This window comes from Corythoichthys intestinalis, chromosome 20 (assembly GCF_030265065.1).
Source record: "Corythoichthys intestinalis isolate RoL2023-P3 chromosome 20, ASM3026506v1, whole genome shotgun sequence".
Lineage (NCBI taxonomy): Eukaryota > Metazoa > Chordata > Actinopteri > Syngnathiformes > Syngnathidae > Corythoichthys > Corythoichthys intestinalis.
The window spans coordinates 21013767-21041162 of NC_080414.1; the positions used below are offsets into that span (position 1 = coordinate 21013767).

At 38.8% G+C, this 27396-nt stretch overlaps 1 protein-coding gene and 1 long non-coding RNA gene across 2 annotated transcripts in view; both read left to right on the forward strand.

Annotated features, from left to right (window-relative positions):
* ube3c (ubiquitin protein ligase E3C) overlaps positions 1-27396 on the forward strand; it is a 72086-nt gene that overhangs the window by 33307 nt on the left and 11383 nt on the right. The window contains exons 19-23 of the mRNA XM_057824345.1: positions 1890-2137; positions 20635-20847; positions 24299-24487; positions 26086-26152; positions 26411-26541. Of these exons, the coding sequence (XP_057680328.1) occupies positions 1890-2137; positions 20635-20847; positions 24299-24487; positions 26086-26152; positions 26411-26541 (848 nt within the window). The remainder of the gene's footprint in view (positions 1-1889; positions 2138-20634; positions 20848-24298; positions 24488-26085; positions 26153-26410; positions 26542-27396) is intronic.
* On the forward strand, positions 14854-16463 carry LOC130908668 (uncharacterized). Its single transcript, XR_009061635.1, has 2 exons — positions 14854-15864; positions 15971-16463. It is a non-coding gene; the product is annotated as an uncharacterized LOC130908668 (long non-coding RNA).

A 27396-nucleotide genomic window follows, 5' to 3' on the forward strand; every position in this document is an offset into this window, starting at 1 on the left:
AAACCCTCAGTCCATCACAGATTTTTTTTTTCAATTAATTTTTAAAAAATGTGTTGTCTCGATCCCTCCCTCTTATTAAAGTTAACGATGATTGACAGACGTTTAATGTTTGAACTTGCCAGAGAAGTGGACTTCAAAGCGCCACATGCGTCAATCATTATTTAACTTGTTAAACAGTTGCTGTGGCAACTCATTGTGTGTAAGTGAGCAGCTTGAGTGGATTTGAGTGGACTCACTCAATGAAGCATTTTTATAAAGCCAAGCATTTTTCTGCTTTATTCTTGTTTAAAAATAATTAAGTCGTACAGTAACGTGTTTAAAACATCATAATTAATACATTTGAAGTGCTTAAAAACCATTTGTTTAAAAAAAAAAAAAAAAAAAAATATATATATATATATATGTATATATATATATACTGTATATGGCGCAAAACACTCAGGTGACTTGAAGTTCTGATCTGAGACCCCAATTTGGCCAACTTTCAAAATTGTCCTATATGCATGTGTGATACATCATTGGAAAGCTTAAAATCTCAATTTTCTGGGGGAAGAAACATTTTAAACAGGAGGGCATTTAAAAAAATATATATAAAAAAATGTAAACCCCTAAACCCAAACTCGAGTTGAGAACATGAGAGAGCACAATTAAAGACACCATGATTTTAACGAGATACTGTCTTTCACTTACCTTATTTCGATCCTAAATGCATATACATTTTTAAAAATTTTACTTTGGGGGAAAAAAAGTGAAAAACGTCATATATACTGTATATGGCGGAAAACCCAGACATGGCTGAAAAAGCAGTTTCTGCTCTTGCACCCCTCTTTGAAATAAACTGCTGTATTTTAAGCCAAAAGAACTGTTGTGTTTGCTAGAACAATATCTTTATATGCTGCCATAGCAGATTCATGGCGCATTAAGCCCCCAAACTATTTTTAATTTGTCCGTTTTACCCTGGAAAGCCCCGTTTACAGACGTCGCGCAACCGCTTTTGTTTCAACCCAGCCATAGGAAGAAGGTAAGTAATTATATTTATCATTCCAAATTTCTGTCATTTTTAGCTTTGAATGATTAATTGATGTCTAATATTTCATTTAAAAAAAGACTTAAAACAAATTATTCACTCACATATTTTAAACTTTAACCAAATTACGTCACAATAAAAAAAAATGGTGTCTGCAAATAAGTCACAGATATCTACTTCATAACTAACGCTTAATTTTATTCATTTTTTGTTAATTTCACATTTTCCCCAATATTTTAGATGATAAATGATCGATCCAAACAAAGAAAATTGGAAAAAAAACTTTTAAAAGGGTAAATATATGAAAAAGAAAATCTCGACCACTCCTTGATGTCTGCGATTTCTGCATTGCAACCCTTGTTATATGACCATGTTTCACCCATAAAATCCCCCAAAAATCCGGCTGTCGCCTTTCACATCTGTGTTTTGACACTCGGTGATACATGCTACATGGAGTTTTTGGATCGAAAAGAGGTAAGTATGCGATATCTCGTTAAAATCATGGCGTCTTTAATTATGCCCTCACCTCCAGTTACGGTTTTGCTGTTTAATTTTTTTTTTTTTAATATGCCCTCCTGTTCAAAATTTTTCTTCCCCCAGGAAATTGAGATTTTAAGCTTTCCAATGATGTATCACACATGCATATAGGACAATTTTGAAATCTGGCCCAATTGGGGGTCTCAGAGCGGAACTTCAAGTCACCTGAGTGTTTTTCGCCATATGTTTGTATATATAATATATTTATATGCCAAATGTGAATGAATACATTGAACACTTTGCGGTTTTTCACTTATCGCGACGGGATCTGGGCCCCATTAACCGCGAAAAATGAGTGATCACTAAATTTTGTTTCATTTATTAGAGCCGGATTTAAAAAAAAGGATTCGAGTTCACCTACTGAACGCCCACGGTTTGGACGAGGCGGGTATTGACGGAGGCGGAATCTTTCGTGAGTTCCTCAACGAACTTCTCAAGTCGGGCTTCAACCCCAACCAGGGTGTCTTCAAGACCACGAACGAGGGGCTATTGTACCCCAACCCGGCTGCTGAGACGCTGGTGGGGGACTCCTTTGCGCGCCACTACTACTTCCTCGGCAGGATCCTTGGGAAGGTGAGAGTTCAAGAATCCTTACATTTTCTGTATGCAAATGTGAAGGTTTATTGACCGTTTCCGAATCTAGCGCTCGGTCCTTTAGTTTGACACGTGTGCTTTATGTAAGAAACTGCAAAAGCTTGATTTAGGCGCCACGGTGAAATTTAAATCATTGCACAGGCTGCCTTCGCCGTTATTTCTGAAAAAATGCTATTACTGGAGAACTTCTTGCAATCCACAACTTAAAAAAAAAAAAAAAAGTCAAAGAGAAGTTAAATATGTTCATTGCCTAGTTTTTCCAGTTTTTTTCCTGGTGTTTGACTATAAATGTTCTGAATCATTTTGAAAGCATGTGCTGATGAGGATAGCTTGAAGTGAAGGGCTATCATCTCCAATTCAGATGAAAGACCTCATGACAAGCGACCACTTCTCAATTAGGGCTTCCATTAGTAGATGATTCCTATCCTCTTGTTTGTGTAGCCGTCGCCATTCGGCCGGCCCTAAATCAGTGCACCCGTGCAGACTGCACATAAATAAGCATGCGTTAATAGCATTTTGATCTGTTTTACACTCGCAAACATCCAGCTTTCTCCTCTACATTGAACTTTTGCGGCTCAAGACTCATTTTTTGAATAAAAAATGGTTTCTTCCATTCACTGAACTTTTGCTCACATTGATCAGAAGAGGAGAAAATGGTCAAAGTAGGCTGATTATCCATTTTGATGAACAGATCAAAGCATTCATTTTGTGTACTCTCTTCAACAATACTCCTTTCTTCAACACTAATGGTAAGGAAAATGTCAGTTTGACTTTCAATTAACCCTACTTCAAGTTCCTCCCTCTCTCCATAAAAGTGGACGTTTGAGCGGCCATTTTGCTCAGCCCCGGCGGTATTTGTTTAGTGGCCGGGATAAAAGGCAAAGCCTTTATATAGATTGGGATTGCATCACCGGCGTGGCTCAAAGGACACGGGAGATTAATATAGTTAATTAATGTCGGAGGCGTGCCATTGTTGCGGGGGGGTGATGCATTACAGGCGTGAGTGGCTTGTCTGCTTGGGGTACTCACCCAAATGGGATTGAGCAACAGAAGCAGCAGCCGCCCGTCATTCTTCTTCCTCACTTGTCTACCCGAGTGACAGGTAGGAAAGATTTAAGGCATAAACATGAAAACAGGTTACAGTGAACCCGTTTAGAAGCTCTAGACCAGGGAGTCTTAACCTTTGGGGCCGTGAGCACCATCTAGTGGGCCACAAAATTATTTCAGTTTCCTGCCAATGGGTGCGAGGGCCATGGGCCGGGCAAGCGAAGTATAGGACTGTTGCACACAAAGTCCAACGCTGTGTATGAGGTTTAACAAATGCTTCTATTAATAACCACTCTTTTTTGCTGACAATCGAAATTTGAATCATAGTTGCACGAAAAAACTAGCCAAAAATGCACAAGAATACATAGTCTCCAGACTGCTGCTAAATGGGGGCATTTCACCTCTAAAATTTGACACAATGCAAATGAATTTTTCATCTACTTGCACCTAGGCAAGTTCGACTTTTGCAGATTTAATTTTTTTTATGAAAAAACATTTTTTTATTGCTGACAAACTTGTACTCCACACTTAAGCCTAATTGTGGGCGGCAAGGTGCAAATAAGTTGCTAAAGCATTGCATTTATCAGTGATACAGTAAAAATGAGTGGAAATGAAAATATTGATAGGCACATGTCTGATGGGATTCACACACAACCGGGTACGTCGGACGACTGGATGCGTATAAGTAGTACTATATGGCGGAAAACAGACACGACTGAAAAAGCAGTTTCTGCTCTTGCACTCCTCTTTAAAAGAAACTGCTGTATTTTAAGCCAAAACAACTGTTGTATTTGATAGAACAATATGTCTATATGCTGCCATAGCAGATTCATGGCGCATTAAGCCCCCGGACTATTTTTAATTTGCCCGTTTTACCCTGGAAACCCCCGTTTACAAACGTCGCGCAACCGTTTTTGTTTCAACCCACCCATGAAAACAAGGTACGTAATTATATTTATTATTCAAAATGTCTGTCATTTTTAGCTTAGAATCATTAATTGGTGTCTAATATTTAGTTTAAAAAAAAAACGACTTAAAAAAATTATTCACTAGCATATTTTAAACTTTTAAACAAATTACGTCACAATGAAAAAAATGGCGTCTGTGAAAAAGTCACGGATATCTACCTCATAAATATCGCTAAATTGTACTTTTTTTGTTACGGTCGCATTTTCCCCGATATGTTGGATGATAAATAATCGATCCAAACAAAGAAAAATTGGAGAGAAAAAAAACTTTTAAAAGGGTAAATATATGAAAAAGAAAATCTCAACCACTCCTTGATGTCTGCGATTTCTGCATGGCGACCCTCGTTATATTACCATGTTTCACCCATAAAATCCCCCCAAAAAATCCAGCGGTGGCCATTCACAGCTGTGTCTTCACACTCAGTGATACATGCTCCATGGAGTTTTTGGATCGAAACAAGATAAGAACACGATAATATCTCGTTAAAGTCATGGCGTCTGTAATCCTGCTCTCGCGTTCTCTTGCCTCCAGATCAGGTTTTGCTGTTTAAAAAAACATTTAAAAAAATAATAAAATTGCCCTCCTGTCCAAAATTTTTCGTCCCCCAGAAAATTGAGATTTTACGCTTTCCAATGATGTATCATACATGTATATCGGACAATTTTGAAATTTGGCTAAATTGGGGGTCTCAGAGCGGAACTTCAGGTCACCTGAGTGTTTTCCGCCATATAATGGTTGATGTCAGATCAGATAATAAATTCATAAGTTCATAGTTTTATGCATGTATTTTATACATGTCGATTTACAGGGTGCACCCCTGAATCTTGCTTGCTTCCAATTTTAAGTGACGAGCCCCCGTAAAAAAATGTTAGTCTGGAACCCTGAAAGCTGAAACTATAATTGCGAGGTAATGCAAGAGGGATGCAGAGAGATGTAGATCTACTCACCGAGACATAAAAATGTGCCCATATATTGTGTTTTACAATATCAAACTATATTTTTAAGTTTTATATGTATCTGTGGATGAAATATCAAAGAAGAAAATGTACACAAGCGTATCGTACTGTGCCAAGTACATTCATGAGAATGATTTAATTTTTCCTCTTTGTTCGACTGACCCTTAGTCTTTATATGGTTAAAAGGTTTTTAAATACAATAAATTTATATTTTATGGTTTTCATTGCATGTATTTATCTGATAACCTAATCATTATCATCTTCAAAGAAACTCAAGAATAAATAAGTTTTATCGAACTTGCAGGATATGTTTGCAATATGAAACGAAAAAGCTGATTAAATTTGGTGGAAAAGAGGTCAAAGGTCACAGAGCTCAGAAAAGGAATTTCGCAATAACTTGAACTTGGTAGGTGATAGGATAAGAGAAAGGGTCAAAGGTCACAGGGGTCAGAAATCTGGCAATGCATGTAGTCCCCGGGTTATGATGTACCTGACTTACATGATTTCGTCTTTACGACACCAGTCCCTTCCGCCATTCTTTCTCCTGTCTTTTTTTTTTTTTAAGTCGCGTAAACAGTACCTAGTTCTTGCCATGTCAGGATCTCCTCCTCTCCCAGCAGCATTACTGCCATCCTGCAGTTCCTGGCGGCGTCAGGGCTCACTTCCTTGTTCTCATGCTGCTGCTGCTTTTCCCCCGGCGCCCACTTCTCTTGCGAGGCCCGATCTGTTTTTTTGGAGTTCAGACGGCGGGCTCGTGTAAAGAGAGGCGACACTGGCGACCTGAGCGGCCATGACAACCCCCCTTTCTGGCATCCCTACTCTTTCCACAGCGCCCTTTTCTCTCGGCAAGGCGACTCAATCGCGGTTAAAGCCCAAATTGTTTTTTCTTTTTAAGCCAGAATAGTCATTGATTACAACTGCATTTTACACAACGTACCTCACAGTATATTATTTTTCCCTATATCTTATTAATATGACGTATAATACATGTTATTTTCAGGTTTAGGGTGTATTTTAGGGTACTTACAGTGTTGGCCAAAAGTATTGGCACCCCTGCAATTTTGTCAGAAAATGCTCAATTTCTCCCCTGCTGGAATTTTAGACCATTCTTCTTTGGCCAACTGCGCCAGGTTTTTGAGATTTGAAGGGTGCCTTCTCCAAACTGCCATTCCTCTACAGGATTCAGGTCTGGATTCATTGCTGACCAATTTAGAATTCTACAGTGCTTTCTCTGAAACAATTTTCCAGTACTTTTTGAATTGTGTTTTTGGTCATTGTCCTGCTGAAAGACCCATGACCTCTGAGGGAGACCCAGCTTTCTCACACTGGGCCCTACATTATGCTGCAAAATTTGTTGGTAGTCTTCAGACTTCATAATGCCATGTACACGGTCAAGCAGTCCAGTGCCGGAGGTAGCAAAGCAATCCCAAAAATCAGGGAACTGCCGCCATGTTTGACTGTGGGGCCAATGTTTTTTCTTTGAAGGCCTCGTTTTTTTCCCCTGTAAACTCTATGTTGATGCCTTTTCCCAAAAAGCTCTACTTTTGTCTCATCTGACCAGAGAACATTCTTCCAAAATGTTTTTGGCTTTCTCAGGTAAGTTTCGGCAAACTCCAGCCTGGCTTTTTTATGTCTCTGGGTCAGAAGTGGGGTCTTCCTGGGTATCCTACCATAGAGTCCCTTTTCATTCAGACACTGACAGATAGTATGAGTTGAAACTGTCGTACCCTCGGAGGAGGCAGGACAGCTTGAACTTGTTTGGATACTAGTCGAGGTTCTTTGTCCACCATCTGCACAATCTTTCGTTGAAATTTCTCGTCAATTTTTCTTTTCCATCCACATCTAGGAAGGTTAGCCACAGTGCCATGGGCTTTACACTTATTGATAACACTGCGCACGGTAGACACAGAAATATTCAGGTCTTTGGAGATGGACTTGTAGCCATGAGATTGCCCATGCTTCCGCACAATTTTGCTTCTCAAGTCTTCAGACAGTTCTTTGGTCTTCTTTCTTTTCTCCATGCTCAATGTGGTACACACAAGGACACAGGACAGTGGTTGGGTCAACTTTAATCCATTTTAACTGGGGGGTTTAGTTATTGCCACCACCTGTTATGTGCCACAGGTGGAACATAACAGAGTACCCTTAGTTACACAAATTAGAGATGCATCACATGGTTTTCAAGGGTGCCAATACTTTTGTCCAGCCCATTTTTGGAGTTTTGTGTAAAATGATAATGATTTTTTAAAAATTATTTTATGTTTTTTCATTGCAAGCAAAATAAATGAAGATATTGCTACCAAAGCATTTGTAATTACAATCATTTTCTGGGAGAAAAACCTGGGGACTACCTGTACTTTGAGGAGTGGTCAAAGGTCACAGAGGTAAAAATATGCCAATGCTTTGAATTTGGCTGCTTAGGCTCTCTTAGTTCTGGTCTCTTAGGTTGCTCATCTAGTCATTGTAGTTTAAGGAGAGAATTGCAAAATCTCTTCTAGTGAGCATATGAGATACTTTTACCGGAGCTGACCAGTGTCATGACATGACGATTAAGGAGCGAAAGGAAAAAATGCATTGTAGAAAAATGAGTTGAAAAAAACAGTTGGCTAATTTTTTTAGAATGAATCTTCGAATGGGCCCCGTGCGGGTTTGTAGAAGAAAAGTTGGGCCCCAATCCCAAAAAGATCTATTATAATATCTGTAGTGCTGCAACGATTAATTGATTGAACTCGAGTATTCGATTAGAAAAAAATATTCGAATTTTGTTTCTTCAAGTATTCATTTAATTAAAGTGGCGTTGTAATGGTTTATTTTGAAAGCGTTTGGATTTAATTGTATTGATTAAGGTGGATACACTGCCCTCTGGCCTGCCTTTTTTCACATGGCTGAATCCAACTGCTCCCTGTTAAGACCAATGTAAACCAAGTTTTTGTTTGAGCTAATGTTATTTAATGCATTCGTAATTTAGTTTATTGGTATACTTAGCCGTTTTTGTCGGAACAAGTGTCTGAACCATTTGTTAAGAGTATTATTAAAAAAAGGTAGCATTTTATAGCATTTAAGCTAGCAGACTTTTGCTGTGTAAGTTAGCCAATTGTTCTGTTGTTGTACATAGATCCTCATTTAAAAAAAAAATATATATATACCGTTTGTGGCTCAGCTCAGGTATTTTAATTTTTCATGTTCCTTATCCGATTACTCGATTATTCAAACTAACTAGTTCATCGATTAATCGACTACTAAAATAATCGATAGCTGTAGCTCTAAATCCTTGTTTTCAACTCACCCACAAACTGAAAATCTGCATGTATCCTCCCACACATATTTTTAACCAATTCATTGGCTGCAGTTTACGGTAAGAGATGTGCATACTTTTTTCTTTTTTTTTTTTTACTGGGAGTGCTATTTCAAATGGATTGGACATCTACTGAAAGCCAATGAGTTAAACACACTGTTGCCCCTACTAAGACATACTTTTAAAAATATTCTATTCTGCCTGTTTTAAATCTCTATCCAGTATAGTGTAAACCTTTTTTTAGAATGTGCTTCTTCACCCTCATATTTTTGCTCCCTAACTATGAATGTGAGAGCTTCAAGCCGTATGGGTGGCCCCCGCTTTTGATAGATGGTGATGCTTTTTAAAGGCATTATAATTTTATTGATCGCTAATGTTGTAAATTAAGGGATTTATTTGGCAGGCAACAGAATGCACCTGCAATGTTGTTGGCATTTATTCCACCTGATGGCGCCTCGATCTGCTTTAATTGCACTGCCACTGCACTCACTTATATTAAAATGCCCAGGGGCCATAATAATTAATTCTTAACGTCCCCAAGTCATTTTGGCACAATTTCTGGCAATAAACACTCGTAAATAAAGTAAGTAGCATTGGGGAAAAAAACAAGACGGGAGCCCTCCCACCACCACCTTCTTTCCCGTCCATAAACTTCCCCTCTTCCCGGCAAGCGTGTTATTGATAGGTTTCAAGGGGCCACGCAGCACATATGGTCCCCAACGAGCGCTGGCCGCCGTCAAAATACTAAGTGGATTATTTTGCATATAAAACAGACAATGTTTGAAGTTGCGCAATTAACCCGTGTTTAGAAAATAGCCGTGATTTACGACTCTGCGCGTGTGTTTAAGATGCATGCATTATGGAAATCCTCTAGATTTATAATCCATTTAGCTGATGCGGTCAGGGTTTTTAGCGCTATCATTTATAAAGAGACGCATATTTTAGCCCGTCCAATGGCCTCCCTTTTCGGACTATTCTAGTACATTAGCTTTGGGGTTTTATGAGTCACCTGCCCGCCGCTGCTTCTTAATGGCGTCTCGGGTCAAGGTGAGAATTGGCATTTATAAAAGTTTGAGATGGGCCGAGCGGATGCCGGGCGCGCTTTAGATGAATTGTGTTTTCCTCTCAGTCTCGCTGTTGTGTGAGCAGATTTACGACTTTATAGCTTCAAAAGTAAACGGGATTTGATGTATTGAATTGTGTTTTAATACTTTGGGTATTTGAAGTTTGAACTGACCAAGGTTTGTGGTGTGATCAGGGTAATATTCAATTGGGGATACAGAAAGTATACTGTATACTGTATACTACAGCATACTGTACATTAGCCATGTGCCGGTTACCGGTTTCACGGTTTACCGTGGTGTGATAACGTCGCGGTTTCAAAACCACTAAAATTTTCCGTCAGACCGTAGTACGGTAGTCGCTGTTTTTCATGTGTCAAAAATGCAGCCAGAAGTGGCTTGGCGCGGCAGCGCTCACCCCCTCCCGTTTGTTGCTGTGTGTGAAAGTGACGCTATCAGCTAGACAGCCAGTGAACCCAAAAACAAATACTTCAAACATAAGTACAAACATAAGTTTTCTTCAATTTATTGAGCTCTCAAATCGTGGTAAGTGGAATATACAAAATGAATACATTTAAAACGTTGTACAATTGTTTTTTCCATGTGTGAGTAGCTTTAACAGATTAGCTTCATGAAAAAGTTCGCCAAAAACAAAACACACATTTTCCTTTCAGATTCAATATACAAACTAACTACAAGCTTACAAAGACGAATGTTAGCCTAGGTTTAGCTGGGAGAGCAAATTCGTCGAGTGTTACAGCCGCAGAGTGAGAAAACAAGCTTGATTCGCTTGGATGAAGGGGAAAAGGGGATAGCATCAAAGTTCGCTAATTGCGAAAGATGCTCTTGCCCTAAGCACAAATCCAGGTTCGCTGGTTCAAGGGGAGGTCTCACTCCCATTTTTTTTTTTTTTTTTTTGGATGAAACCTTTCCACAACAATATTTACTATTTACACTTTAAAGTAACTTATAGGTTTTACCTAACTAACTTACGTATTAATTTCTTTTTTTTTAACACCACCACATAGGCATGACATCATGTAGACTAGAGCTGACACAGTGGCTGAAAATGGGGAAACTTCACTTGAGCTTTTCCACCCTCAAAAAAAGTCATGCAGTAGAATTAAAAAAACAAATTTATTCAGAAGTGTTTTTACTTTTTTATAGAAATTATTTTGTTCTTGCTCTAATCTTAAGCAACTTGAGCTATGGCTGTGGGTATAGTCTACAAGTTATATTTATTTTAATTTTATTTAAAATATTTGTTTTTTTATTGATAATTTATTTTTAACAATATATTCATGTTCCAATTTATAACAATGTTCTGAAAAAAAAAAAAATCCTGTTCAATGGAAAAAAAAATTAACCCATACATCTCAGAATAACACATTTTGGAGCTATGATTGCAATACCGTGATACCGTGAAACCGCGGTATTTTTGCCCACGGTTATCGTACCGTCAAAATCTCATACCGGCACATGCCTACTGTACATAAGTACTGTATTTGTTTATGATCACAATAAATCAACAAGATGGCATTAACATTAACATTCTGTTAAAGCGATCCATGGATAGAAAGACTTGTAGTTCTTAAAAGATAAATGTTAGTACAAGTTATAGAAATTTTATATTAAAACCCCTGTTAATGTTTTCGTTTTAGTAAAATTTGTAAGATTTTCAATCAAAAAATAAACTAGTAGCTCGCCATTGTTAAAATCAGTCGCACCAAAGCGTCAGCAGAGGGAGACAAAAAACACAAGTAACAAGTGGACATGACACTGCTGTCATTTTGCATCTGCTTGAGCGGGGCATGTGCGTAAATTGTGACAAATATTTTAACGTGATTAATTTTAAAAATTAATTAACGCCCGTTAACGCGATAATTTTGACAGCCCTAATCGGAACATAGGTATAATCTCAAGTTTAAAAAGGTAACAAAATATTCTTAATAAAATTAAAATACCGTATTGGCCCGACTACAAGACGTGCCTGATTATAAGACGGCCCCCCCTTTTTCAAGACTCAAGTTTGAAAAAAGACTTTTAGAACACCAAATTAATTTGTATACAGAAAACAATTACAGTACATCTGAAACAAATGATTATAACAATATATTTGAGAGAAAAAGCATGTTATTTTGCCTCATTCAAATCATAATATCTGAACATTTAAATACAGTGAGGCAAATAAGTATTTAGTCAACCACTAATTGTACAAGTTCTTCCACTTGAAAATATTAGCGAGGCCTGTAATTGTCATCATGGGTAAACCTCAACCATGAGATACAGAATGTGGAAAAAAAAAAAACAGAAAATCACATTGTTTGATTTTTAAAGAATTTATTTGCAAATCATTGTGGAAAATAAGTATTTGGTCAATACCAAAAGTTCGTCTTAATACTTTGTTATGTACCCTTTGTTAGCAATAACGGAGGCCAAACGTTTTCTGTAACACTTCACAAGCTTTTCACATGCTGTTGCTGGTATTTTGGCCTCCATGCAGATCTCCTCTACAGGGTTACCCCAAAAAAAGTTTACACTGCCATAATTCAACTTAAATGCCATGTTTATTCAGCTTAGAATTAGAATTTAATCACAAATTATACATTATTGTAAAGAACATGTACAGTACACTCTATTTTTCAATGTGTCCTCCCTTAAGTGTCACAACAGCCTCCAGGCGCCTGCGGAACGCTTGACAGGTCTTCTTTATGTAGGATGCTGTCATCATTTCCCAAGATCTAACAATGGACCTCTCCAAGGCTGCCACAGAAGTTTGTGGCTCCTTACAGGCACTGTCCTCCACAGTTGCCCATATGCTATAATCCAGGGGATTGAGATCTGGACTCTGGGGTGGCCACATATCACCTTGTCAAGCAACTTTTTGGTCTGCACAGATCGGCACTTCCAGACCCAGGTTTTCGTGAGGCTGTTCCAGTATCTTTTAGCTTCTTTTTAAATTTGTAGACTGCACATCTAGATATTCTCAGATTTGCTGCAATCTCAGTAGGTGTCAGACCGGCACGCAGCAATTCAGGTACAGCTAAAGTTTTCTTCATTTTCAGCAGAAGCACAGGAATTGTAGAGACGAGAGATTACCAGCTGCATTGAGTGACCTTAATGAATCACTTAAGCATGACAACCTATTTAGACATATTTCATAGGCTTTTAAACAAGCAGTCAACTGAGTGTAAACTTTTTTTTGGGTCACCCTGTAGAGCAGTGATGTTTTGGGGCTGTCATTGGGCAACACGGAGTTTCAACTCCCTCCGCAGATTTTCTATGGGGTTGAGACCTGGAGACTGGCTCGGCCACTCCAGGACCTTGAAATGCTTCTTACGAAGCCACTCCTTTGTTGCCCTGGCTGTGTGTTTGGGATCATTGTCATGCTGAAAGACCAACCCACGTCTCATCTTCAATGCCGTTGCTGATGGAAGGAGATTTTCACTCAAAATCTCTCGATCCATGGCCCATTCATTCTTTCTTTTACACGGATCAGTCGTCCTGGTCCCTTTGCAGAAAAAAAGGCCCCAAAGAATGATGTTTCCACCCCCATGCTTCACAGTGGGTATGGTGGTCGTCGGGTGCAATTCAGTATTCCTTCTCTTCCAAACACGAGAACCTGTGTTTCTACCAAAAAGTTCTATTTTATTTATTTTATTTTCCGACTATAACACATTCTCCCAGTCCTCTTCTGGATCATCCAAATGCTCTCTAGCAAACCCCAGACGAGCCTGAACGTGTACTTTCTTCAGCAGGGGGACACGTCTGGAAGAGTAGCCTTTGTTACTGTGGTCCCAACTCTTTGTAGGTCATTCACTAGGTCCCCCCGTGTGGTGCTGGGATTTTTGCTCACCGTTCTTGTTATCATTTTGACGCCACGGAGTGAGATCTTGCATGGAGCCCCAGATCGAGGGAGATTATCAGTGGTCTTGTATGTCTTCCATTTTCTAATAATTGCTCCCACAGTTGATTTCTTAACACCAAGCGTTTTACCTATTGCAGATTCAGTCTTCCCAGCCTGGTGCAGGTCTACAATTTTGTCTCTGGTGTCCTTCAACAGCTCTTTGGTCTTGGCCCTAGTGGAGTTTGGAGTGTGACTAACTGAGATTGTGGACAGGTGTCTTTTATCCCGATAATGAGTTAAAACAGGTGCCATTAATACAGGTAACGAGTGGAGCCCCGTTAGACCTCGTTAATATAAACCTCTTTGACAGCCAGAAATCTTAGCTTAGAGCGTAGCTTCTTTGGAGTGTCCTATTCGCCCATCTTAACATGTGAACTGCTAGCCTATGATCATGTACTGTATTTGATGATGTGTGAATAAACTGAGACTGAACTGAAATCTTGCTTGTTTGTAGGTGACCAAATACTTATTTTCCACTCTAATTTGGAAATAAATTCTTTAAAAATCAAACATTGCGATTTTCAGTTTTTTTCCCACATTCTGTCTCTCATGGTTGAGGTTTACCCATGTTGACAATTATAGGCCTCTGTAATCTTTTCAAGTAGGAGAACTTGCACAACTGGTGGTTGGCTAAATACTTATTTGCCCCACTGTATGTAAACTAAAGTGCAATCACATTTGTAAATGAATGGCTTCTGGTTTTTGAAATGTATATAAACCAATCTATCGTGATTTTAAAAAATTGCAATAACTGCATAAACCATCAAAGTAAAGTCTAACTGTAACTGTAGTCTTTAAACAAATCTGAATAAGGAAAAACATTGCAATAAAACAATGCAAACTGGTTAAACTTCGGAGTAGCTGAGTTCTGTCATGATGGAACATCGCTTCAATGATATCCGGTGCCATCTAGCTGCGTGAATGGGTATAACGTCTAGACTGCGAATATAAGACGACTCCCTCTTTTTCAGTCTTATTTCAATGCAAAAAACACCGTCTTATATTTGGGCCAATACGGTATATGCAGTCTTTTAAGTGAGCCTAAACCCACAGCAACAGCTCAACATTATTACCATCAGAACAAAAATAGTGCATTTCCAAAAAGCACGTGTGTATGACTCGTACCATATCTATATTATACACACACTCTATTTCTTAACACACAGTTGCCAGAAAGAAAAAAACACATGTTTTACCACCGCTAGACACACTAAACACGCTGGAGTTAACTCTTGTAGCTGGTGGGAAACGTTCATGACAGTGTTTACTAAGCTTGAGAACGATAAACCGATACGACCGGATATCCGGTTTTACAGGTGAGAGATACAGCTGTATCGATTGTAAAGTTACCATTCGACAGTAATTTGCCATTAAATATTCAACGAACCGATAGTAGAGCTATAATTCGGCTACCGCGAGCACAAGAATCGGCTTCTAATGCCTAGTTCAATGCATTGCTTAACCCCTGGGTGTTATTTGTCCATTTTTTGGCTTTTTTCGTTTTTTTCTGTGTTTAAAAGGAAAAAAAGCATATGAAAAAATACACTAGGGAGCTGATATTTCCTGCAGGATACTAAATCATGTAGAAGTTCGAAATGGCACCATCCGGCAATTTCTAACTTATTGCAAACAGGCTGGGAAGATTTGCACTAAACTCTTGTTATTTTGCCATTTTTTGGCTCATTGACTCCCATTATAAATCATGATTTTTAATATGCTGTAAACCTGATGTTTTATCATGCATTTTCCGTGATTATTGATGCAATCGCTTCTTTGGCGAGTCAAAAACATGCAGATAAAAAAATTTTTGTGTTGACACCCAGAAGTCACTAGATGGAGCCATAGGCCAATACATGAATTTTCTTGCGAAGCTAGCTTCAGATCGGTCAAAAATTAATGCAATAAAGACGGTTGGCTTTACAAAAAAAATGGTGTCAATGTTGTCTGAGCTCACTTTCAGTCTATTTGGGCATGCGTATTTGCAATTTTGCACGTTTGCACAAGACAATAAAAAGGTACTTCCCGGAAATGCAAAAAAACCAAAACAAAAAACCACGTGTTTATTGTTGTCGTTTGAATTTCAACTTTTATTGGTTGGGTGTTTGAATTTCTTTACTCTCATTGGTTCTGGGCATTTTGGGAGTCTCTGTTCTCGCGAGGATCACCATTTTGCATTTCTTCCAACACAATTTATGATCGATGGCGGCGAGAAGTATTTCACCGCAGGACACGATTCGAATGGTGTTAGAAAATCCTGATTCCGACGACGACGACCTTTGTTCGGACGCTTCTTTGGAGAGCCCAGAAGACATTGAACAAATTCTTCCGGACTTTCGATGCCGGAGGAGGACGGCTTTGATGACGAGGATTAGGAAATAGTTGACAACATAACGAGATGAAAGCGGGGAGCAGAAGGCGGGGGCACGGACATGACCACGTTGAGGCGCATGACGAAAATGACGGCGATCGAGGTAATGACGAGAGTGAGTAAGCAAATGTTTTGCATATCAAGGTTTGTCTTGTAAAAGCTGATCAAAGATCAAAGCTGTTATTGTTGCGTGCGCTTGTGCTTTGCAGGCCTGAGGCACATACTCCTGCCGCCGGCGCGCACTCAGGTGGCCAATGTGTGTTTTTTCACATGCCGGACATTTCGTCATGCAGCGCGTTTGTGCTGTTCACGGAGATCTACCCTCGTTTGTGCTGTTCACGGAGATCTACCCTGAGTGGAACGTGAAGAAAAGCTACAAGCGCCGACTATTTCTTGAGGAACTTGGCAAGGCTCTAATTCGGCCAGAAGTCCTAAAACGGGAACCACCGCCTTCTGCCGAAGGCTTGGTTGAGCAGCGAGCTGGACCCCCGTCCAAGCGCAAACAATGTGGCCTTTGCACAAAGCCACTTCGGGCTTCGAACATAATAATAAATAATAATACATTTTATTTATAACGCACTTTACATTTGAACAACAAATCTCAAAGTGCACATCATGAATTGTGTATGTTGTTATTATGTTAACTGTTATATTGTATGTATGTTTTGTAAAATTGTTAACATAAATTCTATCATCAAATCAGTTATTGTCACGTTGTCACAGTCTTGTTCTAAAACAAAAAATCTATTGTTACGACTTTTACTTATCCAATGATGTAATTATGTAATATAAAATATTTTAGTTTGATTTATATATAGCCTATATAGCATAGTTAGTTTTACTATTAGGATAATGCTGCTATTATTGTCCATAGGGGGCCAAAACAAAAAAACTATATGTTTAGATAGGTCTGATGCCACTGAACATTGTGAGTGGTTGAAAATGAAAACATATTCAGAAATAACTTAGTTATCACACTTCAAAGGAAAAGCCATTTTTTGGACAAAATCACAAGAGTTGAATGTAAATGAGAAAACTGCAATTGTGTAAAAAGTGGGTGTGCATAAAAAAATTGGTTGTTACGACTTGTGGACTTATTCAAGCCTCTAACTATGTGATATGGAATATTCAAATTAGACTTTTGTTTTTTATATATATACAGCATAGTTAGTTTTGCTATTCGGATAATGCTGCTATTATTGTCCATAGGGGGCATTGAAAAATAAAAAAAATAAAAAACTTTATATGTGTAGATAGGTCTGACGCCACTGAACATTTTGAGTGGCTGAAAGTGAAAAAATATTCAGAAATGACTTAGTTATCACACTTCAAAGGAAAAGCCATTTTTTGGACAAAATCACAAGAGTTTAGTGTAAATGAGAAAACTGCAAATGTGTAAAAACTGGGCATGCATAAAAAAATCGGTTGTTATGACTTAACGACTTATTCAAGCCTCTAACTATGTGATATGGAATATTCAAATTAGACTTTTGTTTTTTATATATATACAGCATAGTTAGTTTTGCTATTCGGATAATGCTGCTATTATTGTCCATAGGGGGCATTGAAAAATTAAAAAAATAAAAAACTATATATGTGTAGATAGGTCTGATGCCACTGAAGATTTTGAGTGGTTGAAAGTGAAAAAATATTCAGAAATGACTTAGTTATCACACTTCAAAGGAAAAGCCATTTTTTGGACAAAATCACAAGAGTTTAGTGTAAATGAGAAAACTGCAAATGTGTAAAAACTGGGCATGCATAAAAAAATCGGTTGTTATGACTTAACGACTTATTCAAGCCTCTAACTATGTGATATGGAATATTCAAATTAGACTTTTGTTTTTTATATATATACAGCATAGTTAGTTTTGCTATTCGGATAATGCTGCTATTATTGTCCATAGGGGGCATTGAAAAATAAAAAAAATAAAAAACTATATATGTGTAGATAGGTCTGATGCCACTGAAGATTTTGAGTGGTTGAAAGTGAAAAAATATTCAGAAATGACTTAGTTATCACACTTCAAAGGAAAAGCCATTTTTTGGACAAAATCACAAGAGTTTAGTGTAAATGACAAAACTGCAAATGTGTAAAAACTGGGCATGCATAAAAAAATCGGTTGTTATGACTTAACGACTTATTCAAGCCTCTAACTATGTGATATGGAATATTCAAATTAGACTTTTGTTTTTTATATATATACAGCATAGTTAGTTTTGCTATTCGGATAATGCTGCTATTATTGTCCATAGGGGGCATTGAAAAATAAAAAAAATAAAAAACTATATATGTGTAGATAGGTCTGATGCCACTGAAGATTTTGAGTGGTTGAAAGTGAAAAAATATTCAGAAATGACTTAGTTATCACACTTCAAAGGAAAAGCCATTTTTTGGACAAAATCACAAGAGTTTAGTGTAAATGAGAAAACTGCAAATGTGTAAAAACTGGGCATGCATAAAAAAATCGGTTGTTATGACTTAACGACTTATTCAAGCCTCTAACTATGTGATATGGAATATTCAAATTAGACTTTTGTTTTTTATATATATACAGCATAGTTAGTTTTGCTATTCGGATAATGCTGCTATTATTGTCCATAGGGGGCATTGAAAAATTAAAAAAAATAAAAAACTTTATATGTGTAGATAGGTCTGACGCCACTGAACATTTTGAGTGGCTGAAAGTGAAAAAATATTCAGAAATGACTTAGTTATCACACTTCAAAGGAAAAGCCATTTTTTGGACAAAATCACAAGAATTTAGTCAAGATAAAATAACGCCCAAGGGTTAATGAGATGATAATTTAGCTTTTACTTCACTTGCTGCGCTTGTGTCATTCACCACACAGCGCACTTAGATTGAGACAACACGCATGCTATAATATGGACAAACACAACTCACGGTATGGTTGCCTCTACTTCCCATGCATTTCGGCAGAACCGCTACTAGTCGCCGTCATTGCCCGATCGTCACGGGCGTGTCACAACGCGAGAGCTAACAAAATCACTGTAACGCACGCTCCATAGCGTTTTCTTCACAGCCCAAAACGAAAACGAAACTAGTAGTGGCAACGAAGCAACATGCTAAAACAATGGACAGTTTGAGCACCGACGCCAGCGACGTGCAGCGATTGATTTTCAACACACCCAGGAAATACAAAAGTAGGACTTTGAAGTGGGGAAGGTAGCCAGATCTGTTCGCATGAGACACAGCTAGTGTGAAGTGAGGAGCGTTACAGGGATCGTGAGTTTTTAACCCTGAAAAATAACCCACTACAATGGTGGAAAGGGCAGCACGCCCCTTTAGAGATTTTTTTTCCACGAAACGCAGTCTACTTAAACATTAGCATGTGGATTAGTTTATCTTCCTGAAGAAAAAAATCTGGCCTTCAAAAAAGATATGGACAGTGATGAGGAATAAAAAAATGTGGAAGCACAGGCATAAGTGAAAGACTCTGCTGTGTATAAGGTAAAAGTAATGATTATTGACCTGTCTGTCTAAAATGCCATGTTTTTATTCCCCCAATTATACCAGTGGTAAAGCATAATTTATTATTTATTTATGATAACACTGCAGGTTTAATTCTTTTTTTCTAGAGCTGCTGCATATAATTAATATTTTTTGTTGGTAAGATGTTTACGTTGAAAGTTTGCACTTAAATTGCTTACCTCTTGTGTTCAAAACACCAGGAAATACACTAATTGATTTACTGCACTTTATTGTTGTCTGCCACTGGAGTTTTATTTTATTATCAATCCCATCCAACAAAATGACGGTCATATAGTAAGCCTTATTTTTATTGATTTTTTTCATAAAAAAATAAAACATAACATTGGTATGAAATTTTGTTGTTTAATTTTGCTATTAGAAATGTGGTCTTTTTTTATATGTTTAAAATACTGTTCGAACACACACAACAAATGTTTACTATCGTATCGTTTTCACTCTGTATCGAACCGTATCGTTCTTAAACTGTATCGAATCGTATCGAATCGCTCAGCCTTAAAAACGTATCGTTTTTTAATCGAATCGTAACCTGTGTATCTAGATACATATCGAATCGGCTTCATGCCAGAGATTCCCATCCCTAGTGTTTACTAACCTTTAATTTTGTATAAATCTGAAATCATATTGGAGGAATTGTCTCCTCGGCAGCCATCCTCCGCGGCCATCTAACTTTTCTGTAGCCGAAGGATTCCCATACTGGCGATTTTATTTTCTTCAATGGGGGAAAGAGTTCAGGAGTTTCACCTCCTGCAGCCATCCTTCAGCACGGCCGACTCACTGGCACTGAGCAAAAACCGGTGGGGGAGGGTTGAGCCTTGCAGCTTCAAGCGAGGGAAATTTTTGCGGTTTTGAAATCTTGACGTTTTCATACCACGGTATACCTTGAAACCGGTAATCGGCACATGTCTACACACCTTGAAAAATGGCCTGGTCGGCCGATTTCCAATCACATGATCAGATTGGGGACATCCCTAGTATTGGTGTTTTGAAAATCCTACTACATTAAAAACAAATGTCTTCTAAATGTAACAATGCCATGTAAAATGAGTCAAACGAATAATTCCACTTTCTACAGGTAATGTGCGTGCACTCATGGCCTACAATGAGGAACTCTAAAAAAGCCATGCTAGCCCTAAGCCCTATTTCACAGTCTGTCCTCTTACCGTTCTTCTGTGCTTGACATGCGCACACTCGTGGCCAACAACAAGGCGCTCTACAGCACTTGTACTAAGTTATTATGTACTGTCGTGGCGGAGGATCTGAAAAACTGATTGTGAAAAAAACAGTCCATGCTTTATGTATGAGAATCAACGACTAGTTCAAGACTGGTTAGAGACCGAATGTATGATTTTGTTCCCTAGGCTCTATATGAAAACATGCTCGTGGAGTTGCCCTTTGCCAGTTTCTTCCTGTCCAAGCTGCTGGGCACCAGTGCTGACGTGGACATCCACCACTTGGCCTCACTGGACCCAGAAATGTACCGGAACCTTCTCTTCCTCAAGAGCTACGAGGGCGACGTGGAGGAGCTGGGCCTCAACTTCACAGTGGTCAACAATGATTTGGGAGAAGCTCAGGTGACTAGGACATATTTTCTTGATCTTGTAGTTATTTAATGAGTGTGAATGTTTAAGTTTTCCCATTGGGTGGCATGATAAACAGTGTTTTCGTAATGATTTATCACTTTTTCAGCATCAGTGGCGAGAAAACACCTCTCACGATGATCTGACAGAAGCATCTCTTAGGCACGTCTCGCCCCCGAAGCACCGAGCTAAAGCGGAGCTGTTTACTCAGGGCCTTAACGCGTCTTATTAGCTCTCGTCAAACAGCGCCTGAAAATGGCCCAGTCGCATTGCGGCCTCGGCAAACACGATAGGGGGGAAAACAATTTGCGGAAGATTAGGCACACACCCGGGAGTAACCTGCCCTCCATTTGCCCCCCAACGAGAGATAGCGAATGGCCAGATAAGCACGGTAATTCTTCTACATTAGCACATAATCGCACTCTCCACCATGCAGAAGACTAAAAAATTGAGCAACAACTTTCATTCCATTATAATCTGACTCACCGTTCTTAAGAAGCTTATCACTATCAGGTTTTTGTTGGAACACGTCAGTAAGGCCTGATTCAATTCTAGTTTAATGCCTCACTGTTGAGTAAATAAGCTGTCCAGTGTGTCTCGGTCATATGAGAAAAAAAGACATGTTAAGTCTGGAGCTTTAATCTTACTTTCCAAATGACCACTTTAAGCTTTTATATGTACATTTGAGCCTGGAATATATCATGTGGATGACACGTTTTGAGTTTAAGTGGGTCTTTTAGTATGAAATGATTGCAAGATGTTGTGTTAAGAGGAAAAAAAATAGATTCATACCCTGTCTCAAAGTGGACATGTCCAATCTAAATCACCTTTACCCAATTTATTAAGAGCATACGACACGAGAAAAAAAGTCTTAAATGGCATTATTATGTGAATTAGAATCATATTTTGAGACGATTCTACTATATACAACGATTTAGCAAAGCACAGATGACGAGAAATTTTAATCTTTTAATCTACCGGTTAGGCACGGCTACCATTATAGGGCTTTAGGTGGATGACGTCAGCGGTAGACTGGGCTCATCGGTTTTACTATTCAGCCCATTGAGGGGGAATTATTCAGAACGAGGAAAGCGCGACGAAGAGAGCCGCAAAATGTCATTGTTTCAGTCTCTCTACTCCAATATTTTTACAGGATATTCTTTTTATCCAAGTATTTTTCCCCAATAGCTATATAAATGGCTTGAGAAGGACCAGTCAGCCCGTCGAGTGGGAACTATTCACAACGAGGAAAACGCGACGAAGAGAGCGGCAAAATGTCATTGTTTCAGTCTCTCTATTCCAATATTTTTACAGGATATTCTTTTTATTCAAGTATTTTTCCCCAATAGCTATATAAATGGCTTGAGAAGGACCAGTCAGCCCGTCGAGGAGGAACTATTCACAATGAGGAAAACGCGGCAAAATGTCATTGTTTATGTCTCTTTACTTCACTATTTTTACAGGATATTCTTTTTATCCAAGTATTTTCCCCAATTGCTAAATGAATGGCATGGTCATGACAAATAACAGTCTTGTGCTGAATGGAATATGAAATAATAAAAATGCATTTATTCAGGACGACATGGCAAAATGAGTCCATAATGGTCAAAACTGTCGACTTCACCTTTACTGTCGCACCTCCCGAACGATATTTTATGTCACCTAAATCGGACATATGTAATTTCCCTTTCCCGGCTTCGGAGAATGTAAACAAACCAGAAGGCGTGACAGCTAGCCGACATGCTAACCCGAACCGAGTGATGTTTCAAAGTCTTCGAAGCGGAAAATCACACATAACTATCCTGGATTATTTGACATGACGACCCGGTTGTCGATTGTCTTCGTGGATCGGCAAACCGCCCGGCGGAGAGCAATTTACAGTTCGTTCCCCGGAGTAGGGTGGCTGGAGTTGTTGTGCAGCTAACGTGCTGCTGCTAATGAGGATTAGGAGAGCTTTTTACATGCCTATCAATGATCAAACGTAAGTAGTCCTTCATTTAAAGGAAGTTTGTAGTGTTTACTTTGTAATCGCTGTATTCGTATTTGACATAATACAAAACAAGATGTTTACTCACTTCCTCGTAAGTCCTATGGTCCCACAGTAAATATCCACGGTGAATGGGAACCTTTTGAAACTCCAAAAAGGCGCATACGCCTCTCCCTCATACAGAATGATTTTTCTGCAGCCGTTTGGCTGGCGTGATGCGAAAAATAAACGTATTAATCCGCAAAATCAGCTGAATCCTTCGTCCTCATACACAACAGTACACTGTAGCGTGAAGAGGACGTCTTCTACCGTACACGTCACAGCGCCCTCCTCCTCAATGCAAGACCGAAGCCGGAAGTCACTCATTTTCATGTCGCGGGATTCAAAAAACTAAATAAAAATAGCGATCGCTTCCACACACATCCAAGCGGCCCATATCATTCAGGGGCATAAAATACTGCGTGTATTATGAAATAAACATGCTTTTTCATGTCACAGGCACTTTAATGCACACACCCCTTTTATAACCTCTATTTTGTTGGGACGAAAATTAATCTCGGCTTTAAAAAAAAAGTGTAATCATTTTCCTACTTTCCCTTTGCATTTTTAATGTTGTTTTTGTCTAGTTGAGGATTCTATTCCTATTGGACAAATAAAAACAGGTTTCCTGTTTTTGGTGCATTTTCATGTATATCCCCTGACCTAAACCCTATCAAAAATGCTTTCTCTTCAGGATTTTAACTAATAGGCTGCCACTAACAGATTGATCGTGTTTCACTGCCATGGACGGAGACAGACGTCCTATCCATTCGGACTGGGAGGGCTGGCGGCGATCATTTGCTGCTAGCCCTCCCGGTTCAAATGGATTGGACGCCGATCGCCGTCAATGGCCCTGAAAAAGCTTGAATTCAGACAGGGTGCAGATCCTTTTGCGCACACCACACAATGTACCCACATTTAGTTAAAGCGTTTAAACCAGCACCAATTACGATCAGCGTCAAAATTGACAAACGTGATACGGTATTTAGCGACGAAAGACACTTGTAAAGCGCACAAGCGGCTGTCGGCCGTTCGTGTCCTCTTGCAGACATTATGATGTCATCATAAACCCGCCTTTATGAACCGCGATGAGCACATTTTATCAAGCGCTAACTGCTCTAAAGCTAATGAAAAGAGAGCTCGGGGCCAAATTGTATTAGAGCAGATGTTCATTGGCCGCGCTATATTTAGCGGAGCACTTAACCACGGGCACTCGCCGGGGGGAGACGCACCTTTAATCAGAGTGCTGCGGGATAACATTTTAATTACCTCGCTTTGATTGAGTTCAACCCACCTCGCGCAATTACAGTAAAGACCCTGTCTTTTCGCGGTTCACAAACTTTGCCGTACTCGTTACTAGATGTGAATTAGTTAACTGTGTTTTCTCACTACTCTGATGTTAAAATTATATCTGTACAGGTAGTGGAGCTGAAGCCAGGCGGGAAGGACATACCCGTCACCACGGCCAACCGTATAGCGTACATCCACCTGGTGGCCGACTACAGGCTCAACAAGCAGATCCGGCCCCACTGCCTGGCATTCAGGCAGGGGATCGCCAATGTGGTCAACTTGGAGTGGCTACGCATGTTTGACCAGCAGGAGATTCAGGTGATTGGAAACTGAAAGCAGTGGTGGATGAAGTACTCACTTTTATATGTATATATATATATATATGTAAAAATAAAGATACAAGGCCAAAAAATGCTTCTGTAAAAGTACAAGTATCTGAGAAAAAATATTTACTCAAGTAAAAGTACAATTTAAAATAAAGTTTACAATTAAAGAGTAAAAGTATTTTCTTCCTATGCTTCCTATGCCTCATATCTGGCGATACGATTCATATCACGATTCACAGGTTACGATTCGATTCGATTCTGATTAATCCCGATACTCCCACTTGAAGACGATTATTGCGATATTTGTATAACACTTTAGAAAAAACATCAAAAGTGACATAATTACATTTATATCAATTTATTCCCTAAACTTCATCTAGCACCAGTGTTGTTTCCGTCAACAATGACAATGAAACATTTCGTCAATGAAAAATTTTTTTCATGACGATGATGTCACGGTGACACGCTGAAAACGTGTCTTGGGAAACTAAAACATAACGAGATAGATGCCAGTTGTGGTCTGACGACACGACAACGAGATGAAAATTCGCCATAGTTTAGTTGTGTGATATTTTCTTATTGTATGTGCAGTTAGCACGCATATCGCAGTGTTTGGTTGTGTCACTCATGTGATTCTAAATACTCCAGACCTCCCGTTTTTGCAGTCAATGCCAAATTGAGGCAAAGTATCATTTAGAAAAAGGACTAATCTGAGCAACCACTAGAGGGAGAAGTACACAAATCTCTACTCGGATTAGTCTAATGCTGTTTTTACTTCAGCAGACTGCAAGGCAATGGTGCTGCACGCTGCCAACTACTGGAAAGGAGTAGAAATGCAGCCGCTGAATTGTTTATTTCCACCGAAAACACACGTGTAAGGATCGCTAGAGACAGATTTTAAATTGATACAAGAATTGCATGAAGTAATATCGCGATATATCTCAGAATCAATTTTTTAACACCCCTAATATAAACACACAGATCTGAACCAATAATCAAAGAACGAACCAGAAAATTCATCAATTGATCAATTTGATTTAAAACTGTGCGGAATGGAAAAAACAAGCAATAAATTTGATGGCAGATTGCAAGCAACTCTCAGATGTATACCCGCACCTACAAGAGTATGCAGCGCCCAACTGAAGGCACACTGCTCTCACTGTTGGTTTTTATTGGTTAATGTCTTGTTCAACTGCCTAATCTTGCTTGTAATCATGTTTTTGCCTCTAGTGCTCAATTACGGTATAGTTGCACGGGGCTTATCGATTGCGCCGGAGGCATTAAAACGAAACCATCAAATCAAATTGAGGAAAAAAAAAACCCAAAACAAACAAAAGTATCGTGTAACGCAGGTGACATTTTGAAAAGTAGTAAAAAGTACAATTACAAGCTGTAAAATGTGAAGTAAAAGTCAAAAGTACAACTTCATATTTGTAGTCAAATAAAGTACAAATACATAAAAATGTACTTAAGTACAACAATTAAAACTTTGTTACATTTCACCAATGACTGAAAGGATGCCATTTCTCAATCCTTCTATGCAACATGGGAAAATATTTAACTGTAGTTTTTTTTTTTTTTTTTAAACAGGTGCTGATATCCGGTGCTCATGTTCCAATTTGTCTTGATGACCTGAAAAAGTTCACAAACTACTCAGGTAAGAATTATAAAATGTCAACCTGTGAGCTTGGAGTTCCCTCATTTTTTCCAAAAGTATTAGATCTATTTTTGTTAGACGACACTGTGTCGTATTTTGACTGAAATTCTGCGTGAGACTGGGCTACGGCACACACTGCAATCAAACGTCATATTCAACCAAAAGATCATGTTGAAGCACATTTGACTGCAATAGACATCTAATCTGTTTTAACATTAGTTCGTATATGAATTGGTTCTTTTTTGGGCGTCTTCGTAGGTGGCTACACGGCCACGCACCCCGTCATCCAGATCTTCTGGGAGGTGGTTGAAGGTTTCACAGACGAGGAAAAGCGCAAGCTGCTCAAATTCGTCACCAGCTGCTCTAGACCTCCTCTACTTGGCTTCAAGGTTTGACCCCCATTATACGCATAATGTTCTTTCTCGTGTAACTGCTTGGATTTGAAAATTGTGACTTTGCCTCTTTCATAATGTGACAATTAATACAAAAGAAGCTACCTGATGGCGTTAAAGCTGCTTACAATGGTGGAACTAATAAAAGGTGACAAATGGTTATAAAAAACGAATATAAAGGGCCATAATTACTTGTCAAATTTGTAAAACCTTTAATCTTAATCTTCTGCAATTTACGGCCAAAACTCGGGTGCCCCATAGTGGTCACTCGGCCAGCATGAGGCAAATCTTATGCCTCTTTTCCACGCAGGTCCCACAAAAAATTCTGATCCTGAATAGAACATTTTATGCTTTTTACTCAGGAGCAAGCAAAGGCAAGATCATAGACTTCACTATCAGTTAACGGGACATGGGGCTCGAGGCCGATCCGGAATGGGCCTATTTTCAAAAACTTCAAATTCCAATATTTTCAAAACCAAAGTCGCTAGTGACCTAAAACCAAAACGGGCACCTCCCTTAGGCATGTATGAGTCTCCATGAGAAGCGACATCAAAAAATTCAAAGTTGCTCCCTAATAAAATCCAGATTTTTTCTTTTATATAAGGATAAGAAAAACTTAAAATGGCTTTAAAATTCTCAAATTTTACGCTAGATGCACAAAAATCACCAAATGCAGGGATAATCACCTATATTTTCAGGAACAATCGCAATATTTAAAATATCATATATGTTTTTGACCGAAATAGCAACTTTAGTGCAAGTTTTCAACAGCTAAAAAAAATCATTCAATTTTCACATCAGAAACCTAATACTTGAGGAAAGGAAAGCATGCAGAATCATCTTAATTTTACT